The sequence below is a fragment of the Tympanuchus pallidicinctus genome, unplaced genomic scaffold, assembly GCF_026119805.1.
Source record: "Tympanuchus pallidicinctus isolate F22 unplaced genomic scaffold, pur_lepc_1.0 scaffold4, whole genome shotgun sequence".
Classification (NCBI taxonomy): domain Eukaryota; kingdom Metazoa; phylum Chordata; class Aves; order Galliformes; family Phasianidae; genus Tympanuchus; species Tympanuchus pallidicinctus.
In genome coordinates, this window is record NW_026294758.1 from 37,316,165 (window position 1) to 37,343,068 (window position 26,904).

The following is a 26,904-nucleotide window of genomic DNA, read 5'->3' on the forward strand; positions in this document are numbered from 1 at the left end:
CCTCGCAGGGAGCGGAGGGGCAGCGCTGAGCTCTGCTCTGTGTGACAGAGGCATGGAGCTGTGTGAGGGGAGGGCAGCTGGGGGTTGGGGACGGGTTGTGCACCATGGCGTGCATGGAACAGCCTGCCCAGGGCAGCAGGCATGGCGTGACAGTGTTCAAGGAGTGTTCAGACAATGTTCTCAGACATAAGGTATGGGTTTGGGGTGGTACTGTGTGAAGCCATGACTTAGACTGGATGGGTGATCTTTGTGGGTCCCTTCCAACTCAGGATATTCAATGATTACGTCATTCTGTGAAGTTATTTCTGTTTTATTTTATTTTGTTTTCTTGATGGTTTTGTTGTTGTTGTTTGGTTGGTTTTATTACACTCAGTGAACTGGAAAAACCACAGCTTACCCAGCTGTATTTGTTTACGATTTTCTTAACACAGCTAACTTCTTCCTGTAACATGTTATTCCTTCTTACATTCCATTTTCACAGGAATACTGATCAGAAATAACTAACCTCCAAGTTGCCTAGTATCTATTCATCCACAAAGTATTGCACAGCTCCTGACAACACAGGTCTCAAATGATTTCACAAACATGTGAACAATCTTGTTTTTCTATATTTGACTGTGGTAGCACTGTGTTGTTTGCTGAGAAGTACAAAGTAATTTGGAATGCAGGCCCTCAAAAATATAATAATCTTATTTACTTATATTTAGAACTGGAAGTTACCTAAGATACCTTGCCTTGTACGTCTATACTTCTGCTACCAAAGCCTCTGCGTGTAGGATTCCCTCTGAACATTGCTACAAAATGTTACTCAGTCTGAACTATGTCTGAATTATTTAGAAATCTAAATAAAAGATTTGAATTGTTTTCATACATGTGTGCAAACTAGCTACAAACATGTTGATCTGGATCAGTGGTAGCTGAAAAAAAAAAAGTGATGTGCAAATGGCATTCACTGTGATTCAGGGCTAATTAGATCATAGTTGCTTAAATTGAGACACATATTAAACTGCTCCTGGAAGACAGGCAAATAGGTCCGTGTAATTCATGTAAAGGCTGTGAATAAAACTTACGTTCTTCAGTAGCTTTAAAATGTACACAATTTTAAGTGCTAACCATGGAAAATACTCATATGGCACAAGGCAGTGCTGTGTAGAGACCAGGGAAAGCAGGTAAGCCACTGAAAGTAGCACTGTGCATTTTTGATGCCAACTGGGGGCTCAGTGGAGAGAGCTAAGAATGAAAAAGCTGGGAGCAAATTTTGAACACGACAGACTTGTAAGCTAGATACGAAAAGCATCAAGACCTACATGTCTGCTACTTCTGGATTGCACCAGTAATGAATCAAACAAGCTTTGCCACTCACACACTGCTAGTAATACATAAGTTGTAGCTGCTGGAATTTTTTGCAATTGCCAGAAAGTGTACAGTAGATAATATCAACGATGCCTTATTTTGCTGACACTGACTGTCCTTGCTCCTTCAGTGTTACGTAATACCAGCCACCACGTACATCTGCATCTTTTTTCTCTAGAAGAACGTGGTCTATTCAAACAGAATAAAAAACTTCATACTACAACAGAACAAATAAACAAAAACAATAAAACCTCCCATGTTTTGCTATTCCAGACAAAAACTCAGAAAAATAATTTTGAAGCAGGTGTGTTTATTAGACACTCTTGCAAGAGTGCTTTGTATATAACTTTGTACTCCAATTTCACCACCTGGTTTCAGCCCACTAAAAGTAAGGCATGCCAATGTCCTTGGACTGAACTCCTGAATCAATGAGAGTTTTGTCATGCTGGGAATGGAAACTTCCAAGGAGCTGGTTAAAATACTACTAGTTTTACTACAGTACTCTCTTTTCTCTGAGTCACCTCTTGGATATTTCAACAGAGCCCAGTGTAACCAGAATTTCCAGCTTGGCCAGAATGGTCCTGGAATATCACAGTATCCAGCAGTATTATACTGCTGTTTTCCCCAGCTTTACATAGAAGAAACAGGATATTCCTGCTTTCACCTTAAGCCATGTCTAGGAAAATACCCTTCTGCAGTATTGCAGCAGGAAGCCGAGGCTCTGGCACAAGGTTGTGATGTGGTACAAGTCATGTGATCTATTATGAAATGATGAACAGAGCACGTTCTGCATTGCATGAAATACTGCTTGGTACACTGAGTTCACAAAGCTTCTGTTTGATCACGTAACCTGACACAGCCCTATACAGATGACTTAACACGATTCTCTTTATTCCATTTTCTATGTTTGTATATATATACACTAGAAAATCTAGAAGAACTTTCCACAAACAACGATTGTTAAAGATAATCCAGCAAAAAGCAAGGAAGTTCCTTTCTAACTGGCTGGAATAGTGCCTTTCAAATCCCTGGCAGGTATGAGCTACTGAACTTGTTTTCTGGCAGTGCTAGCAGACATGATCACCCCTAAAATTGTTTCACTTTTTTTTTTTTTCTTTTTTCTTTTTGGTGTGTGTGTGTAAAACCTCCACTAACTCTACTAACTTTCAATACAGGTAACTAAATACTAGTTATACAAGATTGCCCCCTCAAAAACTTGAACTAAATGCAATCAACAGCAAAATAAACACACATAGTGTCAGGGATGCCTTGGATTTTAGCTGGATCACAGCAGTTCATCACTAGAGGAAAGTGAACAGCAGTATCACTGTTCACAGAATGCATTTGATAAATAGGAGTCATCAGGCTTCTGCAAAAATACTAACCAAGTAGTTCTTAAATACTTTGTGGACTTGCTATTTTGCAAGGTTTTTTTTTTTGTTGCTGAGAGAAAATTGTAAATGTTATGTTCATACCTACAGATATGGAAAGAGACTGTATGCCATCTTGTGGATATCAAAAGAACAGCAAAAATAGTTCTGAAAAGCAGTCGTCATTAAGGAAAAAAAAGAAAAAGAAAAAAACCACCGCAAACAAACAAAAAACCAAGAACAGACAAACAAAAAAACAAGCGTGAAGTACAACTCCTGGCTGCTGCACACAGCACCACCCGAAATTCAAGACTTATGTCTGTCCCAACGCCCCTGATCTCCGGCAGCTCAGGGCTGTGCCCGCTGCCCTGGGCAGTCTGTTCTGTGCCCACACCGCCCTCTCGTTCACAATGCGTTCCTCATATCACGCCTGACCCCCCAGCAGCTCTCCTTGCTGCTCCCTCGTTTCCTGTCAATACTGTGCTCAATATCCAAGATGCTTCTGCTATCAAGGAATAAACGGATGTGGCAGCAGCGCTTTTCTTCTTATATGCACTACCACCCCTCGACGTTGAACAGCTGCGATTACAACAGTGAGAGTCTCTAAGTCAGCCAGAGCTTCTGACACTGAAGTAACGAGTGTCACAGACAAAACGCAACCGGCCATCGGCAGCGGCCGCGCTCCGGCTCTGACGGGAGAGCCAGCGCCCGGCTGTGGGCGAGCCCATCCGTGGGGGAGGCCGGCGCCTGGCAGAGCGTCCTTCGTCTCGAAAAAGGGGGCACTTCTCCTGCTCTCCCCTCCGCGTGGTAGTGCCCAGGACGAGGAAGAGGCGTGGGCCTGAGGCAGTCGTCGGCGTCGAGCGGCTGGAAGGTGGACGCTGGTGGCGATGCGGGGCCGGTGTGCGGCCGCCATGAGGCACCTGCCGTACTTCTGCCGTGGGGAGGTGGTGAAGGGCTTCGGCAGGGGCTCCAGAGAGCTGGGCGTACCCACCGGTGAGCGGGACGGGGCCGGGCTGGTGCGCGGCGCGAGGCGCATCGCGCTCCTTATCTGCAGCGGCGTCGGCCGCCGTCTGACAGCTCTTTTTTTTTTCTTTTCTTACGATGGCCGTGGTGATTTGCGGAGTGCTGAACGGTGCTTACAGTGCGGTGTGCGCGGAGCTGCGATGTGGCAGTTTGGTGCAAACCTGTTTGGCCAAGCTGGAGCGTGGAGATAGCTGTGAGAAACGTAAAGATGGTGATTCAGGGGTTGAAAAGCAGAGCAAACGGGTGTACCCTAAAGAGGGCCGTATGTTTCACGTGGCTGCTCCCTTCTCGATCTAATTACCAGTGAAGATGTAAATGAAACACATTTTGTTCTCATCTAAAGAGGCACTGAAGCAGCTGTGTGGTGCCCATCGCAGTAGGCAAGAGAACCTGAAGGAGCAAGCCTGAAGTATCTTTGAAGTATATTGCAACGGCATCAGTTAATAGAAACATGTTATTTTTCTGTTATTTGCATCAGTGCGAGTTAATGGAATTCTGGAGGGTGGTGTTCTGCAGTGAGGGAAGTTAGTGGCTGCTTGTGAACCAAAAGAGATCGCTAACAACGTTCTTTAGCATTGGCCTGAAACCCTGTATGAAGAGCTCTGTGCAAAGTTCAGGAGGGCAGTGGTTTGGGGTTCATTCCCTTCACTCAGGCAGGAGTTTATTTCAGATTCATAGTTTTCGAAGAAAATCCCATAAATCTCCAGTTGTGGGTAACCTGAAAGGCAGTGTGGAAACTCGGACAGGTGACTGAAATCACCATGTTTTCCCATGTTTTGTCTGCTGCAGGAAGCGATACTAGCCCTTTGGTGCATAATTCTGATGCCACTCAGAGATTTGATTTTTCTGTTCTTTGACCATATTGAAGCAGTGATGCTTCTAATAGTGAAATGCGGACATAATGGTTAGTTTATTATTTTTCATTGTAGAATAGAATGTGTGTTACTCTAAAATAGTATGCATAGGTGATAGGATGACTGGTATCATCACAGGACTACTTTTTACAAAGCTGTTTTCTTGTTTATACTTTGCAAATAGTATGTTGTATTGCTGTCATCATTATACATGCACAAAGAGCATGTAGGCAGAGCTTGCCTTGTAAGTATTTGAAAATTGCATTGTTATTGACTTACACAAATGTGCACTTTTTAAAATTTTTGCAGCTAACTTTTCTGAACAAGTAGTCGAAAGCTTTCCATCCGATATCCCTACTGGTATATACTATGGATGGGCCTCTGTTGGAAATGGAGATGTTCATAAAATGGTTTTGAGCATAGGATGGAATCCTTTCTATAAGAATATTAAGAAATCAGTGGTAAGAACTTTGCTTTGTGTGGTACTTTGACTATAGTAAATGAGCAGGACATTGACTTTGAAAAAGATAAGCAGAATTTGGGCCATAAGTGATATTTAGAAATTTTGTCTGCTGTTAGAAATGTGCTCAGTGTACATGTGTTTGTAATCTGAAACTGTAACTGGACAGTGTGCAGCTGTATATAAATAAAGTTTAAGTAGAATTGTTTTCTTCCACCACCACTTAAATTCTTCTGGAGCATGTTTGTGTTCGTTGTTTTGACAGGTAGATAAACGTAACCATTAAATTCAAAACCTGTATTAAGGTTATGAGAGCCTTAGAATGAGGTAGAACATACTAACCTTTTGCCCTCCATTATTCACACAGATTAAAAATAAGAAATTTGAGGACATTTTAATTACTAGTGGTTTTGCATTAATTTTACTCTTAAATGGTGTGTGGTTCTGTGACTTAATATGCAGATTCAAGATTCAAAAGTAAATAGTAACAGGATGGAGCTTAAATCCCAAACTGTGGCATCTTTATTTTTCTTAGTGTCATGTTTTTGTGCTTTTCTTGAGTCTTGCAGAACTTGGTTTTAATTGCTAATACCTGGAAGCAATTTTGTTTCACGATGAATCTCTGCTTTGAAGACAACTGCCTTCACTCCTTTGATAGTCTTAACATTTAGTTCCTCTGTGAACTAGCTGAGAAGGTTTTCTTAATATCATTGCAATCAAATTCATCACAGTTATTTGGAATGTAACGATCATATAAAATTTGGGATTTTATGCATCAAAAAATCTTACGTTTGAGATAAGGGGTGAAGTGTTTTTCCTGACTTTAACAGTCAGAATGTCCATAAGTGAACAACTTCTCTTAAATGCCTCACGAAGTGCAACTGCTGGTGTTATCAAAGGCTCTATCATCTCAATCTTGTATCATACATGTTAGGTTAAGTATCTTAGTTTTTCTGATAATGCATAAGAGAGAATTTGAATTAAGTATGTTAACTGAACATCCTTGCAAGAAAGGAATTAAACTCAAAATTCACCATGACAACTGACAACTAATTTCTCTTCTAGGAAACACACATTATCAACACGTTCAAGGAAGACTTCTATGGAGAAATTCTTAGTATAGTCATTACTGGGTATATTCGATCAGAAAAAAACTTTAATTCTTTAGGTCAGTATTGCAGGTTTCTGTTAAACTAATCTTTTGTTTGTCATACTCTTTCACATTGAAAGTTCTGTGTCATCACCTTCTGTCTTCATAATTAGCTATGTTATGTTTTAACCTTTAACATTTCAGTAAAATGTTTTTAGAAGTGCATCCATTAGTTGAATTAAAAAGGTAAAACCCCTCATCTTTTCAAGTATATCAGTACTTATTTAAGTCTAATAATTGTGTTTTCAGTAATTCTGTTTTGAGTGTCGTAAAATCATTGGTCTAATCTTGCTACATTTTTAAAAAGAAATAGCATTGTTAGAACTGAAGTTGTCCCAAAGATTCTGTAGACTTTTTTGCTAACGTGCCTGGAAGCAAGCAAAGGGTAATGCTGTAAGCACTGAAAAGTGCAATTCTGACATTAAAACCAAAGCATTTTAAAAACAAAGATAATGTCGCCTTTCCAACTTTGTAATGGAAATCACATTCTGTGATGTGGTGGTATGCCTTGCTTTATTCTGTATTCAGAATTCAGATGACCTTTTCAATACTGCTATTCTGCTTTTTATTTTTCAGAGACACTCATTTCGGCAATTCAGGAGGACATTGAAGAGGCAAAAAGACAACTAGATTTACCAGAGCACCTTAAACTCAAGGACAACTTCTTTCATCTACCAGAAGGGAAAAACCACTGAGCAAAAAACCTTTTTTTTTTTTTTTTTTTTTTTTTTTTTTCCCCCCTTGTTATAAACTATTCTTGGCCTAGTTACATATCATATATCGTTTGATACAACATAGACTTGTGTGGTTGATCTGTGTGGAATTAATTCTCTTCACAGCAGCTTGTATGGTGCTGTGTTTTAGATTTGTGACCGAGCATCCTAATGCTTTATCTGTACCCTAACAGTGTTTGCATAGTGTCAAAGCCTTTTCTGTTTCTTGCTCTGATTCAAGTGCATCCATTTGGGCTTTGCAAGAGGTCAGGAGTGGACACAGACATGCAGATGACATGAACTAACTAAAGAGATGTTCTTTATCAGTGTCATGCTCTGCAATAAAATGGAAGGAGAGTGTGGTTCAGGTAGGTTAGCCATCTTCTCTTGGGTAGCAGCTTGGCAGTGGTCTACCCATGCAAGATGGTGAGTAATAAACATTTTTCTCTTATTACGCTTCTTTGCTTGTTAAATTATCTTGACTCATGAGTTTTCCTGCTTTTCCTTTCCTCTTTTCTTTCCCACTGGGAGCGAGCAGGACTGAGTGAGGGATATTTCTCTGCCCACCGGGGTTAACCCATAACTGCTTGTTTGTGTGTCTGTGATTGGAACTAAAGGCTGAAGCCACACAATATGATTTAAGTTTTCTTGTGTTGACTGGTCATGAAACAAGTCGTGCAGAAGGAGGTGGAAACTATTTTAGGTCCTTACAGATACAAATCTGTATCGTACTAATTGTTATAGAGATTTTAACACATGTGGAACATGACCAAAGTTAATTCTGACCTCTGCTTGCTCCAAGTATAGACAGTTAAAACATAAATGAAGATTTTCAGTTTTTCACAGGCAGAATATCATTCTAAACTGATTTCCCAGTTTTATGTCATCACATCTGACACATCAAGCAGCTTAGAATAAATGAGTCAAAAATTGACTTATCATGCAGGAAGCCGAAGATTGGATAACAATATCAAGAATAATTCACTGTAATTCTTAATTTTGATTGCAATTATTTATTAGCCTTGATTGAAATTAAGGAAGTCTCTGTTAGTTACTGAATTACTGGAATATGAATACTTCTGCCTAGTTGACTGCACATACTACAATGTGTAATGCAAACATCAACCTTCTGATGAAATGTTTCTTTAAAGTTCTGGAAATTAATGATGTGGAGAAAGCTAATGTATGTCAAAGTTTTAGGATGAAAGGATAATGAACAAGTCTTAGCAATGTTTCTAAGACAGAGAAGGTAACCAAAACAAATTTGCATTTCAGCTGCTGCTGCCTTAGATAAGAAGAAACTTTGGATTAACTATTATACTGACAGTGAAATGACTCAGTAAAATGTTGAATTTAGAATGTAAAGCACAAAAGTATCTTTATCTGCACAAAGTAGAAGCATAATCCAGACTTTTCACTGTAGATCAGTGGAAGTCTTCAGAAATTTTTAGAATAATGTACCTTTAGTAAGTACTGAGTTTTTAATATAAAAGTTGCCTTTTCTGTGGCGTTCTCTTTTCTGAAATGTTTACACAGGTAAGTGAAGGATGTACTGTCAAAATTCATTATATCTTGAGAAAAATCTGTTAAAATATAAATACAGGTGGTAGAGGACACTATATACTTGGAAGCCTGTGCTTATGAATCTACTCCCCCTGCTCTGTGACACAATTTTCTGACTTTCCTGCTACTTTCCTCCTATTTTATTCTTTTATTTCACTCTAGCAGTTTAGAGAGCTTGGACAAAAAAAAGCTTCATGAGAATTTCTTGAGGCAGTATCAGCATGCCAGGAGTTTAGTTCAACTCCTTTTATTTAAACTTCATGCCATTACCATGGGATACTTTTGGAAAAGACATTGAACAACGCAAGGAATCTTTATTGCTGCATAGAACTTTAGCAGAACTCACTGATAGGAATTGCTCATCATTCCTGTTGATGGCAAGAAAATGGAAGTACAGTTCTTGGGGGAGGAAAGAGTGATTTCTTAATAAGAACTTACTGGACTAAAGTATGTTTTGGCCTGCATTGCTAAGGTTGTTTACTGATTTAACTCTCCAAAGACACTGACAGTTTTTCTTGTCTCTTATCTGGATATTTTCAGCATGCTTTAATCTTCTTAGTAAGAAAACATAAAAAAAAAATATTTGCATGAAGTAAAAAAAAAAAAAAAAAAAACAACAAAAACCAAAACAACAGTTTAATGGACTTTACTGGATTGCATATTGGAAATATATGGGAATTATCTTGAAAGTAGTAGCAGCTCTTTTTTTCCTCTCTAAAATAGGGAGATGATGAGGGGATATTTTCACTTTTTTTTTTTTTTTTTTTTTTTTTTTTTTTTTCCCCTCCAGTGGGATGCATTCTTGAGTTTGTAACAATGCCAAGTTCTTATTTCATATTTTATACTTCTGGAGGAACGACGGAAGCCATGCTTGTCAATGAAGTATGTTTTAAAAGTGTTTGAAGAATAAATCTTTATTCATTGTAGCATTATGTCTAAGCTCATTGTTTTGTTTTGTTTTTTTCTTTTGCCATGAACTTCCTGTGTCAGTTGTGAAAACCATGGTGCCTTAAGCTGGTTGTCTCAGTAATGCTGCTCTGTAACTGCTAGTGAATGTTACTATACAAAAATCTGCTCATTGTTTTCGGAACAGCTGTGCTTGATGATAGAAAGCAGTTGCAAAGGGGAAGTTTGAAAAACTTATTTTGCTCAGAGCTTTAACCTAAAGTGTGAAGAATATTAACAGTAAAACAATAGACTCTGTGTTTGTCTTCACATTAGAGGAAATGTAATTGCATTCACTTGGTTGAGTGTACCTATTTGTGCATTATTTAAAATCAGATATTTTATATAACTTTCTAAGTTCAATTCATGATCCCTATTACAGTATAAATTTAATGATGTGTTCTATTTTCGTATTATGTGCAGATAACTTGAATTTGTTGTGGTACTGTACTATTAATAAGAGAATGTAATTAAAAAAATTGTAATGCTGCTTGCAGATTTTCTGATTGATTTTTACTGTGCGTATAATCTGCATATTCTTTAGCATAGAATCATAGAATCACAAGGTTGGAAATGACCTACAAGATCATCTAGTCCAACCATCTCCTCATCACCATTGCCACCACAAGCACTAAACCACATCACGCAGCACGTCATCCAGATGCCTCTTGAACTCTGCCAGGGATGGCGACTCCACCACCTCCCTGGGCAGCCATTCCAGTGCCTGACCACTCTCTGAGAGAAGAAGTTCTTCCTTATGTCCAACCTAAACCTCCTCTGACACAACTTGTGGCCATTTCCCCGTGTCCTGTTCGTTGCCTGGGAGAAGAGGCCAAATCCCTCTTCACCACAGCCTCCCTTCAGGAAGTTGTAGAGTGCAATGAGGTCTCCCCTGAGCCTCCTCTTCTCCACACTGAACAATCCCAGCTCCCTCAGCCACTCTTCATAAGACTTTTTCTCCAGACCCCTCACCAGTTTTGTTGCCCTTCTCTGGACACGTTCCAGGACCTCAACATCTTTCCTGTAGTGAGGAGCCCAAAACTGAACACAGTACTCGAGGTGCGGCCTCACCAGTGCTGAGTAGAGGGGGGTGATCACCTCCCTGCTCCTGCTGGCCACACTATTTCTAATGCAGGCCAGGATGCCGTTGGCCCTCTTGGCCACCTGGGCACACTGACGGCTCATGTTCAGCCGAGCATCAACCAATGCCCCCAGGTCCTTCTTTTCTTCACACTCATGCAGCCACTCATCCCCCAGCCTGTAATGCTGCATGGGTTGTTGTGCCCAAAGTGCAGGACCCGGCACTTGACCTTGTTGAATCTCATCCCATTCACCTCAGCCCAGCGGTCCAGCCTGCCTAAATCCCTCTGAAGGGCCACCCTATCCTCAGGCAGATCGACACCACCTCCCAAGTTGGTGTCATCTGCAAAGTTACTGAGGGTGCACTCAATGCCCTCATCTAGGTCATCAGTAAAGACATTAAACAAGATGGGCCCCAGTACCGACCCCTGGGGGACACCACCTGAAATGGGTCGCCAGCTGGACTTGACTCCATTCACCACAACCCGCTGGGCACGGCCCTCTAGCCAGTTCCTTACCCAAAGAAGGGTAGACCTGTTCAGACCACAGGCAGCCAGTTTCCCCAGAAGAAGCCTGTGAGGGACCGTGTCAAAGGCTTTGCTGAAGTCTAGGAAGACTACATCAACAGCCCTTCCCTCATCTGGCAGACTGGTCACCCAGTCATAGAGGTTGGTCAAGCATCACCTGCCTTTCACGAACCTGTGCTGGCTGGGCCTGATCCCCTGGACACTGCGTACATGCTGTGCAATCTCACCCAAGATGATTTGCTCCCTAACCTTTCCCGGTACTGAGGTCAGGCTGACAGGCCTGTAGTTCCCCGGATCCTCCTTATGGCCCTTCTTGAAGATGGGAGTCACATCAGCAAGCCTCCAATCCTCTGGGACCTCACCAGTTAACCAGAAATGCTGACAGATGGCTGAGAGGGGCTCAGCAATCACTCCTGCCAGCTCCCTCAGCACCTGTGGGTGCAGCCCATCCAGTCCCATGGACTTGTGACAGTCCAGATGGAGGAGAAGCTCTCTGACTGTCTCCACCTGAATTGCTGGGGGCGATTCAGGCGATTCATATACTGAAAGGTACTGCAGAATTCTTCAATTGCGCTGCTACTTTCAGTTTGAGGTGGCAAAACTCTTCATCTTGCTTAGAAATGTTGTAGCATAACATCTATGTTTCAGATGCTGCAGTGTTTTTTTTATAATTAAGGCAACATACGAACGCCAAGTCAAGCATGAAGATCGTTCAAGTTGTTAGAGTTCAAGCAATACAAGTATTACTGTAGTTTCAAGTACTTTTTAAAAATTAAGCTTGTGTTTTTTCATGCAATGCGCTTTTTGATTGACTGCCACCTCCCAGAGTCTATTACTCTTGTGGTAGATTAATCAGTGCGAGAAAGACAGTGTAAGAATTGTTTTGAATGCTAATGGTCTTGTTTGGATAACTGACCTTAATCTGTTTAAGTTCTGATGACCTGAAGAACTCATGCTTGGTAGCATATTAAAATGCAGCATGTTCAATATCTTCCAGCCCTGTTAAGTATTTTTATTGATGCTCTGGATGAGGGGTGAGTTTGCAGAAGTCATCAATGTGGGGGAACTATTGATCTGCCTGAGGGAAGAAAGGCTCTACAGGGGGATCTGGACAGGCTGAAATGATGGGCTGAAGCTGACCATATGAGGTTCAACAGGACCTGTGACTTTTGTTAGGGACCCTAACATTGCTATAGGTTTGGGGCAGAAAGTTGCACAGAGTAAAAGGACTTAAGGGTGTTGGTCAATGCTCAGCTGAAGATGAGCTAGAAATCTGTCCATCTGGCCAAGAAGGTCATCCAGACATCATCAGACATCAGAAATGACTCAGCCAGCGGGACCAGGGAAGTGATCGTTCCCCTTTACTCAGTTCTGGTGAGGCTGCACATTGAGTTCAGTTTTGTGCTCCTCAATACAAGAAAGACTTAGAGGCCTTGAAGAGTGTCCAAAGAAGGGCAATAAAACTGGTGAAGGGTTGGAGCACGAGTCTTATGATGAGCAGCTGAGGGAACTGGGGTTGTTTAATTTGGAAAAAAGGAGGGTCTCTACAACTACCTGAAAGGTAGCTAGTGACAGATGAGAGGTAACAGCCTTAAGTTATGTCAGAGTAAGTTCACGTTGGGTCTTAGGAAAATATATTTCTCAGAAAGAGTGATCAGGTACTGAAACGGGCTGCCCAGGGAAGTGGTAAATTATGTATAATCACAAAACTTCTGTAGGTGAACTTAGCACTGAAAGACATGATCTACTTTTATGTCTACAATACCAGATTTTGATAACTTTGGTTGTTCTTTTAGATGGCTATTTCCTGAGCGCTATATAGCAGAAAGCCTTTTGAATACTTATTCTGCTGTAGACCATCAAGAATTCTTGGAAATAGTTTATTTGACTTCTTATCTGTGAGAATGACTGCTTTGGTGTATAGTAGAAAGATTATTGCCAATATTACTATTAAATACATTTTTGTTTAAGGAGGGTTCTGACATTGATTTGGTCTAGCATGCTTAGCACAATTAGGTGTCATATTCCTCTGCAAATCTTTGTAAGGGTGATTGCCTAAAAGATTCTGGAAGGAAAAATGTGCAGAGATTGTTTAAACTAGTTAAAATTAAACTGTTTCAAAAGTAACCCATCTGTTTATTTGTTTGCTTGTTTGTTTGTTGGCGCATGTGCATTTTTTTTATCTAGGACTTATGGGAGATATGTCCTCAGAATGTCATGACCTCCAACTGGATCTGTATTCTTTTTCAAAATCTAAAACTACTTTGTTCTCTTAGAAGTCAGATAGAAAGAGTTGCATCCTCTTCTTTCGTTCTTGTTCACTTGTTTAAACATTCATCTAGGTCAGGTCAAAAGTCCATCTGCTACAACTGCAAACAAATCAAACCTGTATCTTGAAACACATTAATCTGTCCCTGGTCTCATAGGGGAAACTTTCTCTCACTCTTTCATGTTGTTTATATGTTGATCTTCATGTAACCTTTATGTGATATCCCTGAATTCCCACCACAAAAGAACGTAATAGACTGTGGTGATGTGGATATGCCATAAAGACTTCTTTTTTGTATTAGATGCAGTGGACTCTTCAGTGTACCTCAGAATTTGTCATGGATGAAGCTGTTCTACTAGCAGTGTCTACTGACTGTAAGTGTAGACATAAATGTTAAATCCTCAAGTACGTAACACTCAGGTTTTTTAATGGCTCATCACTGGGGCAAAGTATCAAAGTATCCAGTTGTTCTACTGGTTTTTTTGTTTGTTTATTTGGTTTCTTTTGTTTGTTTTTTTCTTTTTTTTTTTTTTTTCCTGGAACTGATATGAGGTATTGAATACCAAATCGTATCAGAATTATTTTGTAATTAATATGGTCTATATAGGACTATATCCTTTTTTCCTAATTTGCTTGTGTTTTTCTGAAATAAGAAAGACATAAAATAAACAAAAAGTTGTATTTCCTAGTACGATAGCTAGAAGAGTTATATTATCTACTGTCCCAGGATATTATTTGGATATATGTGACCTCCTAGGATTTTTTTAATTGGGAAGAGTTTTATAAACATTGCTGACAATGGCAGTGACAATACAACTAATTACATAGCTTAGGATACTGACTTCATGTATTGGTTATCTTGTTATGGCAGAGAATTTATTTTGCTTTATTTTTTTCTGTCTCAGATACCCACATGCTGGGTGTCTTTTTCTGCAAAACTTTCGAGGTTTGTGGACAGCTTGCTTTTACATAGTATAAATGACTAAGTGATACAGTGCTTTTGAGCTGTTTGTAAAATATCCCCCTGTTCCTCATCAGGCTGTATGTCTTATTACTTGAAGTTCAGGCTTGAAATCACATGTACACATAAGATGCTGAGGGAAATTGAAAAATTCTATCATTAGTTCTAGTTTATTTTCTGGTGACCTAAGGATAACCAGATTTTTTCTATAGGTAAAATTTAAACTTGGAAATCTGATTGTAAATACATTTTTAATGCAAAAATATGTATTTTGGGGGGATATTTGGACTGGGTGCTTTTATGGGACTTTTCCAACCTTGGTGATTCTATGATTCTATGATTTCTCTTGAAGCACGCATTATTTTTCATGAGAAAATCAAATGCCTCAATTTCCATTTGAAAGACTACTACATTAACTGTTTTAAACTCGTTTACCTTCCTATTTTAGTTTGAAACTCCTATCTAAGTCTTCAGCCACTACTGCAGTCCACATGCAAGACCAAGAAGCAAATACGTGGTAAGCTGTGAAAGTGGTTTAAAGGTCACAGCCAGAGGGTGGTGCTCAATGGCTCTATGTCCAGATAGAGGCTGGTGATGAGAGGTGTCCCCAGGGGTCTGTCTTGGGACTGGTACTCATTAATTATCACTGACACAGACAGTGGTATCAACTGCATTCTCATAAGTTTGCTGATGATACCAAGCTGACTGGTGCAGTTGATATGGCAAAAGAAAGGGCTGCTATCTAGAGGTACATTGATAAACTCGAACAATGAGTCGTTGTGAACTTAAGGAGTCTCAACAAAGCAAAATGCAAGGTTTTGCACTTGGGTTGGGGTAATCCCAGATATGTATACACATTGGGAGAAGAACTCCTTGAAAGTATCCCTGCTGAGAAGGAGTTACGGGTCCTGGTAGATGAAAAACTTAACATGAGCCAGCAGTGTGTAGATGGCACAGAAGGCCAACAGTATCCTGGGCTACTTCACAAGAGGGGTGGCCAGCAGGGTAGGGGAGTTGATTGTCCTCATCTACTCTGCCCTTGTGAGGCCCCATCTGGAGTACTGCATCCAGGCCTGGGGCCCCCACTACAGGAAAGATGTGAACCTTTTGGAGAGGGTCCAGAGGAGGCTAGGAAGATGATCAGAGGGCTGGAACATCTCTTCTTTGAGGACAGGTTGAGGGAGTTGGGATTGTTTAGCTTGGAGAAGACTGTCGGGAGACATCATTACTGCCTTCCAGTATTTAAAGGAAGCTTATAAACAGGAAGGAAATCAACTTTTTGCTTGGGTAGATAGTGAAAGGTCAAGGGGGAATGGTGTTAGCCTAAAGGAGAGGAGATTTAGATTAGATGTCAGAGAAGCATTTCACTGAGAGGGTGGTGAGATGCTGGAGCAGGCTGCCCAGAGAGGTTGTGGAGACTCTGTCCCTGAAAGTGTTCAAGGTTGAATGGCATCCTGGGCAATCTAATCTAGTACATGATCTAATGATTGGCAACTCTGCCCACAGCAGAGGAGTTGGAATTTGATGATCATTGAGGTCCCTTCCAACCCAAGCCGTTCTGTGATTCAACTAAAACGTAGTTTTGTCAGGAACAGCCCACAGATGAAGGAACCTTGGGTCTCAAGATACCTGAACAGTGGCTCCTTCAATCCACTTTCCTTCACTTCTTTTCTAGCAAAACTTCAGGGTGAAGTCATGGAAGACTAAAATTTTTCTGTGTTCTCTGGAAAGAGGGAGGCTAAAGAACCCTGATAATCTACTCATTCCTTTGAATAAATATACCTGAATTACATGAGAGGTAAGTGGTGGTAGACCTGCACAAAAGATGCAATTTTCACAAAATCTTTTTCAAAGAGCTTTACTACTAGTAATCAGAAATAGTTGCCTAGCAGAAAGGTGGATAAAATAAAAGTAATCTGAGAAGAATGAAGGTCTTTAGAAACTCCATGGATTAATAGGAATGGCAAGAAGATACAGAGTGAAGCCTGAGGGCAGGAGAAAACTGAGGGGCATTGATGTGAGGAAAAAAGACTCAGAAAACGAGAAAGCTGTCATGGTTTTATGATTTTTGATTATCGGTATTCCACATCATAACATCATATAGTGCACTGGGAGTTAAAGAGTGCACTGGGAGTTAAACTGCTCCATGTCTGGATACTTGTTCCAGAAGAGAAAAAAACATTCCCCAGAAGATTATTTGTTGTTCTGTTATCATTTTTGTTCAGGGGGAACAGATACAAAGCCTTGGAAGTTCACCTGACATGCTCTTTTCCCTTTTTCAGCTCTCCTGCCTGCTGCTCGACCCAACTATGATGAGCCCTTTCCACCTTTTGAACATTCTCTCTCATTACATTTGATTTATTAACTTCAATTCTAATTATATTGTATTATAGTGTGTTATTTTGCATTCCGATACCATATTTAGTAAATTAGTTTGTTTCTCCTCAGATCATTGCCTCTGTTTTTAATTATTCAGGGTCTCCTGCTTCCCCTTTCTGGAGGCACGGATCTACAGATCCTCCACCCCACTAGTCATGGAACCAGGAATCAGCCCATAAACCATTGACAAAAGTGGGAGTTTACTGAAGATCAGAAGAATTCAGGCACATTAGAAAAAAAGAGCTAGAGAACAGATAGTCAGATGCAAGAGTTTCTATAGCAGCCTTGTGTTTTTGAAATATACTAGCTCTCTTTGGAACATCTTTCTTACTACGGTGGGTGGAGGAGGAAGTAAGACAGAGAATTGGCTTTGTGGGTATATGCACCCTTTGGCTTATTCAAAATAGTTAACCATTCAGAGTACAGTAAAATTCAAGAAACTTCATTAAAATGATGGAAATGTTAGAGTGATTGCGTACACAAGGTACTCACTGCATTTGTCAAGTGATTTCTAAATGCTCAGGTGCAGCTATGATTAAGCCTTTGAAATGTGATGAGGAGATTCCAGGTTTTCATAGCAAATTCTTACAATTGTTAAATACATCATTAACAATGATGACAAAGCATGTTAATCCAAACAAGGTTAGGAGAGCAAAATAAGGCAGTCTTTCATTCAATATGACCTTTCATTCTGATTGTTCACTCTCCTTTCCCCCTCCCCCCCACCTCCCCCCCCCCTTTTTTTTTTTTTCAGAACTACTTCAGAGAAGAACTTGAAATAAAGTGCCAGGTAAGATGTATCTTTCCAGAGCACCTTCCTCTTGTGAAACTTTTGATAAATGTAGGTCCTTGCTTTGACTTTTTTGAACTCACGTAATTTTGCATTCTTGTTTAAGATGTAAAGATTTAAAGATTAAAATTCAAAGTGGAAACAATGGTCTTCTTAGAACTTCTTTGAACATACAGATGGAAAGATCTGAAGGTATTTATAAATACTTTTTGCAAGAAATACCACTTAGGAATCAAGCTATAAAAATTAGATATTCTCACACACTTTCTTTGCAGCCATTAAATGTAGTTGATTTACAGGTCCACAGTTATTTCTAGTTACAAAGCTCCAAAGGAGCTGAAAAGGAAAGAGGAAAACTTGATAAATAATGACATTTTCAAAATGATTTTGTGCAAAGAATTTATTCTTTCACAGTAAAGGGCCATAAAGAGCATCCTTTAGTACAACGAATTAAATTTTCGTAGTAATACAAAAATCACATTACTGTGTTCCTTTAAATTACATTACTAAATAAATATTAGTTATCCCCTTTGCCATCCTCCAATAAACTTGAGGCATTTACATCAGAAATGTTAAACTTACTTGAACAAATGTTATTTAAATCATCTGTAGCTTGAGAAGCTAATTAGAAAGGAAAGGAGTGCTGTTTTGTGACTGTATTTATAGACCGTATTTCCCTTTGCAGTAAACCAAGAAGCCTGTGTGTGCAACAAAAGACTATCTAACAAGCTCTTGAATAAAGAGTAATCAGAAATTGCTACATAAAATATTTTCAATATTTTTCATACAAACCATGAGTACAGTGAAGCAATCTGGAGCAGTCACAATCTCAACTCTTAAAAATCACGTAATTAGTGCATAATTTCATTGGGAACTATGCCACAAGATTATAAGCAGAAATGCATTGGCTTTGAGGAGCATAGCTGCACCAGGTGACATCAACAAAGAAAATCTGGCTAGAATCAGAAACCTTGCCCGTGCTATTACAAAAGTCTATTTAACTATAATCACAATGTAGTAAACTACTGGAACGCTACTCCAGAGATATTTGTCATGTAGACAAATACAACAATCTTGTTTTTATCTGCACCATTTTAAAAAAGAGTAGCAAAGTTTGCAGTAAGTACATATGTACGGTTTGAATGGATGTTTGTGCTTATCACAGTGCATGTGCATACACATTGGGAAGGGATTTACTGCCCACAGAAATGCATAGGAATGTATTCTTTTAAACAACATACACCTGGAGTGCAATTTAAAAGCCTAAGAGGGATTTATGTAAAGCTTCAGGAAGAAAATGTTTTTAGAAACCATTCTGCTCTCAAAATAAGTGTTAGTTAAAATCTTAAGTTCAGACTAAAAAGGAGCAAATAGACATACTTAACTAAATTGCTGCAATTTCATAGGAAAAGCAACAGAGCAGAAAACCCATAAGACAATAGAGTTATCTAAATGAATAACTTTCATCATCATATTCAAGCTCATCTTCTTCATCATCCTCCAAAAGTCCATACCTAAATTTACGATAGACTGTGCCATCCTGACCCATGTATACAATATCATCTTCTTCATCATCATCTTCGATATCTCGATCTCTGTATTCAATCACTTGGTCTTCCTGATAGCTTGGGCTCTCATGATAATTGCTCGCATAGGAAGGAAGGGTTTTGGAGTCATTTGTCAGCTTCTCATACCTACCTTTACTGGCAGTGCGTGGTTTTGATTTTGATTTTCTCCAGATGGCTACAATGGCTCCAATGACAAGGATAAGTAAAATACAGATAATGACAAAGAAAGCGCTCTTGTTTTTGCTTGCTGGTGGTGACGTGGTTCGTAGCACACAGTCATCTGACAGCAACAATAAAATAAAATAAAATAAATTAAATTGTGTTTGTACATGAGAGTTGCTGAGTTTGTTTTAAAAGGCTAAGAATGCTTTGAGTGTGATGGTGTAAGTAAGCAAGGTTGTTGAGACAGCTTTGTTTCCTTATTAGACTAGCAGTATCCTGAAAGAAGCTGAGAAGCTAATAAGTAGACAAATACAGTCTTTCTATCTGAGAGTACGAAAGAAATGGACGATCTCTCCCCTTCCCAAGATATACTTTTCACTATCAAGCACCTAGAAAGACTTGAAGACAGGTTGTGTGCCCCGAGCCTGTTTTTCGTAATTGTATCAGTTTGCTCTATAAAAACATTTTTCTACCCTACAGATCATCAGTTGTATAAAACACTACAGCTGTTCTGAAGTTGACAGTATGATTTTGACTTAGGAGCTTAAAATTATGTGTTTCAAATTGCTATTCAAATTGCTATTTATTGAAGGCAAGTGTTTTATGAAAAGCTTGGCAACTTGGCACAATAGATGGGAATGAGAGAGGGTGGCAACTCCTGCACCAATTGCAATTGTTGTTATTTGGGTAAAGTCCTTCCTATTCTAGTGATGGAGCAGTAAAAATACACCACATATTTGTAGCTCAGCAGTACATTTTTGCTGTTTTCTACTTTTCACCATTAAAGTCAGCTTAATCAGACATAACACCCACCAGCAGCATTGCTGCCCCTCAGGATGGTCATACCTTGTGTTTCATTGCAGTCACAGCACTCTGGGATGTCTGCTGGGTCAGTGTCACTGCAGCAGGGTAGGCAGCGGCCTTCTTCCAGATAGAGCTGCATGCCAGCTGGGCAGATGGTACAGTTGAGAGGTCCAGGCCCCTTGCACTCCATGCATGTGCTGTCACATCTCTCACACTTTGTCTCATCCCCCTACAGACACAGAACAAACAATGCACCTTTCTTTTCATCTTCCTTGGCCCTAGATGTGACAGTGCTGTCCTAGATTCACTGAGTGGTCACATCTGGATGCCAAAGGTATCGATTTCAAAATACTGGAAGGAATAGGAAAACTGAAATTTTGTTAATACTTGTTAGGTTTGCACTGATCTACTTGTAGGAAGACGGATGAAGACTTGTATGAGCTTAGAGATCCGACTAAGCAAGACAGCTGGCTAGAACTCACTCCAAATATATGCTTTTTGTCCAAAAAGTGTTCTTCTTTTGCTAGTCCTGTTGTAATAGATTTGGCTCTTTGGCACTAATGATGTCAAAGCAGCCTTCAAAAAGTGTATTCAAGAATATAATTGGAAGTACTGAGATGGGAGAAGCAAGTGAAAATACATTGAGAGAAGAAAAATAAAAATAAAAAATAATCAACAGAAAGGAAAAAAACTAGAGAATTCATTCCTTTTCAGATTAGGAAAGGGACGGAAATAAGGAGTAAAGCCGGCTGGAAATTTTGTAGCAATCTAAATTTTTTTTAGTTCTCATTGGTTCTATTTCGCAGAAACACAGTGTCATGTGTGTCAATGGCTTGGGTTGGAAGGGAGGTTAAAGTTTACTTTGTTCCAACTCCCTGCCATGGGCAGGTCTGCCACCCACTAGATAAGGCTGCCCAGGTCTCCATCCATATTTGCCTTGAACATCTCCATGGATGGGGCATCCACATCTTCTCTGGGCAGCTTGTGCCAGAGCATCTCTACCATCTGCATAAAAGATTTCCTCATAATGTCTAATCTAAATCTTCCATCTTTTAGTCCTGTCACTATCAGACTATGTGAAATGATGGTCTACTTCTTTAATATAAGCTTCCCTCAAGTACTGAAAGTGTCCAGCGAGATTTCCTCAGAGCCTACTGAACAAGCCTACCTCCTTCAGCCTTACTTCATAGGAGAGGTGCTCCAGCTCTCTGATGATCTTCCTGGCTGGACTTTCTCCAACAGCTCCTCATTTTTTCATGTACTGAGGGCACCAGACCTGGACACATTACTCACAGTGGCAGAACAGACAGGGACAATCACCTCCCTGTCCCTGCTGGCTGCCCCTTTGTTGATGCAGCCTAAGGTACTGTTGTCCTCCTGGGCTGGAAGAAAATCTCCAGTTTTTCATTGACGAGATTATACCAGATTACCCAAATCGTTTTCTGGATGGCTCTCAAATGCTTCCAATCTGTACACACACCTGGGATTACACCAGCCCAAATGCAGCACCTTGCACTTGACCTTGTTGATTTGCCCACTTTTCAAGTTTGTCCAGATCCCTTTTGATGATATCCCTTCCTACTGCCATATCAGCTGCACCACTCAGCTCTGTCACTTGCAAACTTGCTGAAAGTGTACTCAATCTCACTATCTAGACCATCAATAACGATATTGAAGAACACCGGTGCTAAGAGGACAGATTCAAAAACTTCTCAAATTCCAAATACTACTGGTGCTCATCACTGTCATAGCTACTTTGCTGTATGTTGTGAGGCAATTCAGAGCTTCCAATGTTTGTATTTCCTGGCCTAATGGGAAATATGAGCTATTTTTTCTGCCACAGGACCAAGATCAACAAACCCACTGTAACAATCTGAAATGCCAGAAATCTTTCACCACTCTTAATCTCAGACCTGCAGGACTGCTTGTCCTGAATCTAAGAGGTTGGACAAAATATGGGGAGACAGCAGTAGATCTGGAGCTCTTAAAAAGAACTTTGCACCTCTGTGGTCCTCAGCTCCTAGGCTTTTTTTCAGGTTCACAGGTATGGAGCAGCACTTGTATGGGAAATTTCAAGCCAGAGACTTCAGGTTATGCAACGCCATTTTTTTTCTTTTTTGTGAGGCACTCAGCTCTGGGGCACACATTCTGCACCAAAGCAGAGAACTGCCTCAATGGGCAAGGGACAGCTCATTTCTGCTGGGTGCCATTGCCCTGCACTTAGAGGCAGATCTCTGATGTGTTGGGGTGGTGCCAAGAGCAGTGGGGCCACACATCAAGGTACAAAGGTGGCAGCTAGGGAGCACAGAGAACAGGATGGGTGAACAGAGCGTGGTGTGGCAGTTTGCTCAGGACAGGCAAGCAGGGCATGTTGCTCCTTTCATTCAGGACCGCAAGAAGAGAGCTCTATTAACACCAACATGGTGTTCACCCGGCGTGGCAGACAGGCTGAAGCAGAAAGGCAGATATGGGGCCCGTAGCTGCATGGGCTGGGGAATGCTCTCAGACAGATCTCTCAGGGACCTTCGGCTGTGGGGAGTTACAGAATCTGGAATTTACTCTTTGGCCTGAGGGAGGAGGAGGAGGGGCATGGATATAATTGATATAGGTGTGCCCTGCTCGGTGAATTTCCTGAGCAGATGCCCAGGCTGGAGAAGAAATCAGCAGGCTGAGGCACCTGGGAATCAGAGAGGGGGACTTATGAGGAGGTCTGAACTGACACATGATGGCCTGCAGTCTTCTTGTAAGTCCCTGCCTGGAGAAGCAGCTAAACCAGCTTCCCACCTGGAGGCTAAAGAACAAGATAGCACCCAATGCAAGGGGTATGGACCTTCATTTCTGCATGGAGCGGAAGGAGGTACCTTCCTCTTAACCTGACAGTTCCCCCCTGAGCAACAGGCACAAGACTTGGGTTGGAAACAAAAGTGTTTGAATGCCAGGCAGCCCAGGAAGCAGCAAGCATGTGGAGAGGGGCCAACCGAGGAATCTCCTTAGAACTAGGGCCACCAAAAAGAGGCAAAGAGTCTTAGTAGCTGGGGACTCCTTGCTGGGGGGCACTGAGGCCGCCCAGATAACCTCTCCAGAGACATTTACTGTCTTCTGGGGCATGTGTCAGAGATGTTAAGAAGACTTTACCACTTCTGATAAAACAAGAAGACTATTACCTACTTGCTGTCATGCATGTTGGGTCATAGGATGTGGTAACAAGGAAATTACAGAACATTAAAAGGATTTTGCATCCCTTGGAAAGGCATTAAAGGGACCGGAAGCACAAGCAGTGTTCTCCTCTGGTCCTCCATGGACTAACTTTTAGAAGGTAGGGAGCTCCTTGAGAGTTGGTTGACACTTAAACATCACTTCTTCCAATCTCAAGATCAGTGCATCCCTAAGGGAAAAAAATTGGGGAAATTCAACAGGAGGCCTGCATGGATGAGCAAGGAACTCATAGATAAACTAAAGGGAAAGAAGGTCCATGAAATGTGAAAAAGGGGGCTGTCCACCTGGGAAGAGTATAGGAATGTTTTCAGGGCCTGTAGGGATACAACAAGGAAGGCTAAGACTCTCTTTGAATTAAGCCTCACAAAGGAGGTAAAGGAAAACAAGAAAGTTTTTTTTTGTTTGTTTTGTTTTTAAATTATGTCAGCAGTAAAATGAAGATTAGAGAAAATGTGGGTCTCTTAATAAATGAGGTGAGTGCCCTGGTAACAGAGGATGTGGAGAAAGCAAAGATTCTGAATGCTTTCTTTGCTTGGTCTTTAATGCTAAGACTGGCTCTCAGGAATTCTAGACCCTGGAGGTAAGAGAGAAACTAATACTTGCTGTTGGTTGAGGAAGATCTGGTCAGAAAGTGTCTAGCTAAAATCAACACAAATATATGGGCCCTGATGAGATGCATCCACATGTGCTGAGAGTGCTGGCAGAGGTGATTGCTGAATCTCTTCCTATCATGTTCAAAGAGTCTTGGCAAGTGGGAGAGGTGTGTGAAGACTGGAGGATAGCCAATCTCAGTCACTCCAGTCTTCAGAAAGGGCAAGAACTACAGGCCAGTCAGCCTCAACTCTGTCCCTGGAAAGGTGATGGAACAACTTGTTCTGGATACCCTCTCCAGGCAGTTAGAAGAGAAGAAGGTCATCAGGAGTAGTCAATATGGATTCACCAAGGGTAAAGCATGCTTGACCATCCTTCTATGCTGTAATCACTACCTGGGTAGATAGGAGGAGAACAATGGATGCTGTCTGACTTCAGCGATGCATCTGACATCGTCTCCCACAGCATCACTGTAATGAAACTTAGAAAGTGTGGGACAGATGAGTAGATGGTGGGGTGGACTGGCTGACTGATAGAGCTCAGAGGGTTGTCATCAGTAGCACAGAGGCCAGTTAAAGGCTTGTAAATAGAGATGTTCCCCAGGGATTGGTGATGGGTCCAGTCTTGTTCAACATCTACATTAATGATTTGGATTAATGGATAGAGTCCACCCTCAGCAAGTTTGCTGATGCTGGGAGGAGTGGCTGATATATCGGAAGTCTGTGCTGTTAGTCAACAAGACCTGGACAGACTGGAGAGTTAGGCAGGCAGGAACCTGATGTGGTCTAACAAGAGCAAGCGTTAGGAGGAGTAATCATGTGCAGCAGTGTAGGTTAGGGGATGAGCTGCTGGAGAGAAGCTCTGTAGAGAAGGACCTGGGTGTTCTGGTGGACAACAGGTTGACCATGAGCCAGCAGTGTGCCCTTGTGACCTGAGCTGCATTAAAAAGAGTATGGCCAGCCAGTCAAGGAAGGTGACCTGCCCCTTCTACTCTGCCCTTGGTGAGGACACATTTAGAATTCTGTGTCCTTTTCTGGACTCCCTAGTTCAAAGAAGACAGCGATTTCCTTGCAGAAATCCAGCAGAAGGCCATGAAGGTGGTAAAGGCCCTGGAGCATCTCCGGTGTGAAGAAGTACTGAGGAATCTGTGTCTGTTCAGCCTGGGAAAAAAAAAGACTGAGGGTGGATCTGATAAATGTCTATAAATATCTAAATGGAGATGGGAGCAAATGGATGAGGCCAGGCTCTTGGTGGTGCATAGAAATAGAACAAGGAGTAATGAACTAAAACTTGAACATAGGAAATTTCATATTAACATGTTGAAGAACTTCTTTACAGTAAGAGTGACGGAGCACTGGAACAGGTTGTCCAGAGAAGTTATGGAGTCTCATTCCATGGAGACATCCAGACCTGTCTGGATGCCTACCTATGTGACCAACTGTACTTGCTTTGATGGGGAAGTTGGACTCGATTTCCTTTCCAACTTTTGCAGTTCTGTGATTGTGAGATTCTGTGATGTCCAGCCAGTTGTCTTACTTTGTTGCTATATTCTTGAACAAACATCTTTGAAAGGCAGTTGGTGTAGAAACCTGGAAGCAGACTAGCTGCACAGACCCAAACCTGATTGTGATCCTATTCTACTAAATATACAGCTTTAACTTCAGCTTCTCTTTTCACTAGACTTCTGCTAGCAGAACTGCCTATCAGGAATGTGATGTGATTTCTCAGATGCAGAAATCCCTACGGAAATCCAGTTAAACTAGGATAAAATAAATACTCTTTTACTAATATAATTGATTTTGTTCACATGAGTTTGGTATCATCTTTGACAGAGTAGTATCTTTATATTTACTCTTAGAGAAATATTCTATAGTAGAAAAACCCAAAAAGAGAAACAATGCTTCCTTTGTCAAAAGAAGAAAAAAGTATACGTTTTTAAAGCCTTGAAAACTCAAAGAAGAACATTCTGTGTTTGTGCTGTGTTCAGAAATTAAAATTCAGCATACTAATCACCGGACCAAATGCCTATGAATATTACCTCTTGTGCTGGTGCCTCCTGGACTTTGTAGTAACCTACAAAGCAGTCTGAGCTGCATATTCCGTGCAACAAACTGTAGCTCCATACACAAGATGTGCAGCTGAATCCTTCCTTTCCTAAAGAGGCAAATAAAGCAACAATATTAAAACAACAATAAAACAACAATGTTAAAACTGTAAAAATTCTCATCTAACTTCATACTGATCACCAATGAAAAGGGATATTGTTAATTTCAAGCATCTTAAGTGGCAGCTCCAGCTTGAAGAAACTGGTATTAAAATGGTGTTGAGCAGCTTCTACATGACGCTTGAGGTTTTGTGTGCCCCAAAACTGTATTTCTTAATTCATGAAAATATTCATGACAATGTGATTAGGGAACCCATTGTACAGGGTTGCATTCAGGAGGATCATTTAGAATGGTGCGTGTTTTGTGAGTCTTTTTAAAGGCAGATGCTGCCCACAGTGTTTCTGTGGAGCATTAAAGTGAGTGGTTTCTCCTCCATGTTACGATGTATCTGTCAGTTTCCCTGCAACTAGGTGTTTTCTTCCATCATCTAAAAGGAAAAAAATGTACTAATTAAATGTTAGCAAAAGTTAAATAGGTGAAGTTAGCAACTTTCTATGGCTCAGTTAGTTTACTCTGTCTTTTCTGGTCTTGAGAAAGAAGAGACTTCTTTTCCTGTGCATAAGCAGTGCAGATGCATTTCAAAGCAGCTACAGTTTTGTTATTTAAGAGGATGAGCTTGTATTTTATCTTAGTAGTAACTACAGCAGAAAATGTCTTCTATAGTGATTTTATCATGAATAAAACAAAATTCATGATTAGAAATGGTCTATAAGTTAAATGACAACATCTTTGTCCCAAATCCAAAGTAAAATATTTGTTGTAATGTTAATATATATATATTATAATATAATGCTGCTATGCAGTCACATTTTAATAGTTCTTGAAGTTTGCTTTACTCTTGGAAGCATTTCCACAATTTTAAATATTGTTATGTTGCAGTTAGCCATCTGTGCTATCCAACATATCCACCATCCAACACAACTGCTGTACACTGCTTGGTGTAGTCTGAGCTGTGGAGCAG

The 26,904-nt window shown here is 40.6% G+C and overlaps 2 protein-coding genes and 1 long non-coding RNA gene across 7 annotated transcripts in view; 2 read left to right on the forward strand and 1 right to left on the reverse strand.

Annotated features, from left to right (window-relative positions):
• Positions 1-3,146: 3,146 nt before the first annotated feature.
• Positions 3,147-9,209, forward strand: RFK (riboflavin kinase). The gene is made up of 4 exons (XM_052701392.1): positions 3,147-3,716; positions 4,910-5,061; positions 6,126-6,228; positions 6,787-9,209. The coding sequence occupies exons 1-4, from the start codon at positions 3,611-3,613 to the stop codon at positions 6,903-6,905; spliced, it is 480 nt and encodes a 159-aa protein (XP_052557352.1). The 5' UTR covers positions 3,147-3,610; the 3' UTR covers positions 6,906-9,209.
• A 1,977-nt stretch (positions 9,210-11,186) lies between these two features.
• On the forward strand, positions 11,187-17,394 carry LOC128089720 (uncharacterized). Of its 2 annotated transcripts, XR_008210657.1 has the most exons (4): positions 11,187-13,681; positions 14,717-14,785; positions 15,944-16,066; positions 16,551-17,394. It is a non-coding gene; the product is annotated as an uncharacterized LOC128089720 (long non-coding RNA). The 2 variants fall into 2 exon arrangements; XR_008210656.1 differs by having other exon boundaries at positions 11,189-13,681; positions 15,944-17,394.
• A 428-nt stretch (positions 17,395-17,822) lies between these two features.
• PCSK5 (proprotein convertase subtilisin/kexin type 5) overlaps positions 17,823-26,904 on the reverse strand; it is a 264,454-nt gene continuing 255,372 nt past the window's right edge. For all 4 annotated transcript variants that reach the window (XM_052701373.1, XM_052701376.1, XM_052701375.1 and 1 more), the window contains exons 35-37: positions 25,817-25,932; positions 20,014-20,200; positions 17,823-19,285 (exon numbers count right to left, since the gene is read on the reverse strand). In XM_052701373.1, the coding sequence (XP_052557333.1) occupies positions 18,882-19,285; positions 20,014-20,200; positions 25,817-25,932 (707 nt within the window). In that variant the 3' untranslated portion in view covers positions 17,823-18,881. The remainder of the gene's footprint in view (positions 19,286-20,013; positions 20,201-25,816; positions 25,933-26,904) is intronic.

What these genes read in the sequence shown, in the direction of transcription:
- RFK (XM_052701392.1), top strand. Translation starts at nt 3,611, where the DNA reads ATGCGGGGCCGGTGTGCGGCCGCCATGAGGCACCTGCCGTACTTCTGC. An exon ending in AGAGCTGGGCGTACCCACCG is followed by an intron (nt 3,717 to 4,909) that starts GTGAGCGGGACG and finishes AAATTTTTGCAG; the next exon opens with CTAACTTTTCTGAACAAGTA. An exon ending in AAAAAACTTTAATTCTTTAG is followed by an intron (nt 6,229 to 6,786) that starts GTCAGTATTGCA and finishes TTTATTTTTCAG; the next exon opens with AGACACTCATTTCGGCAATT.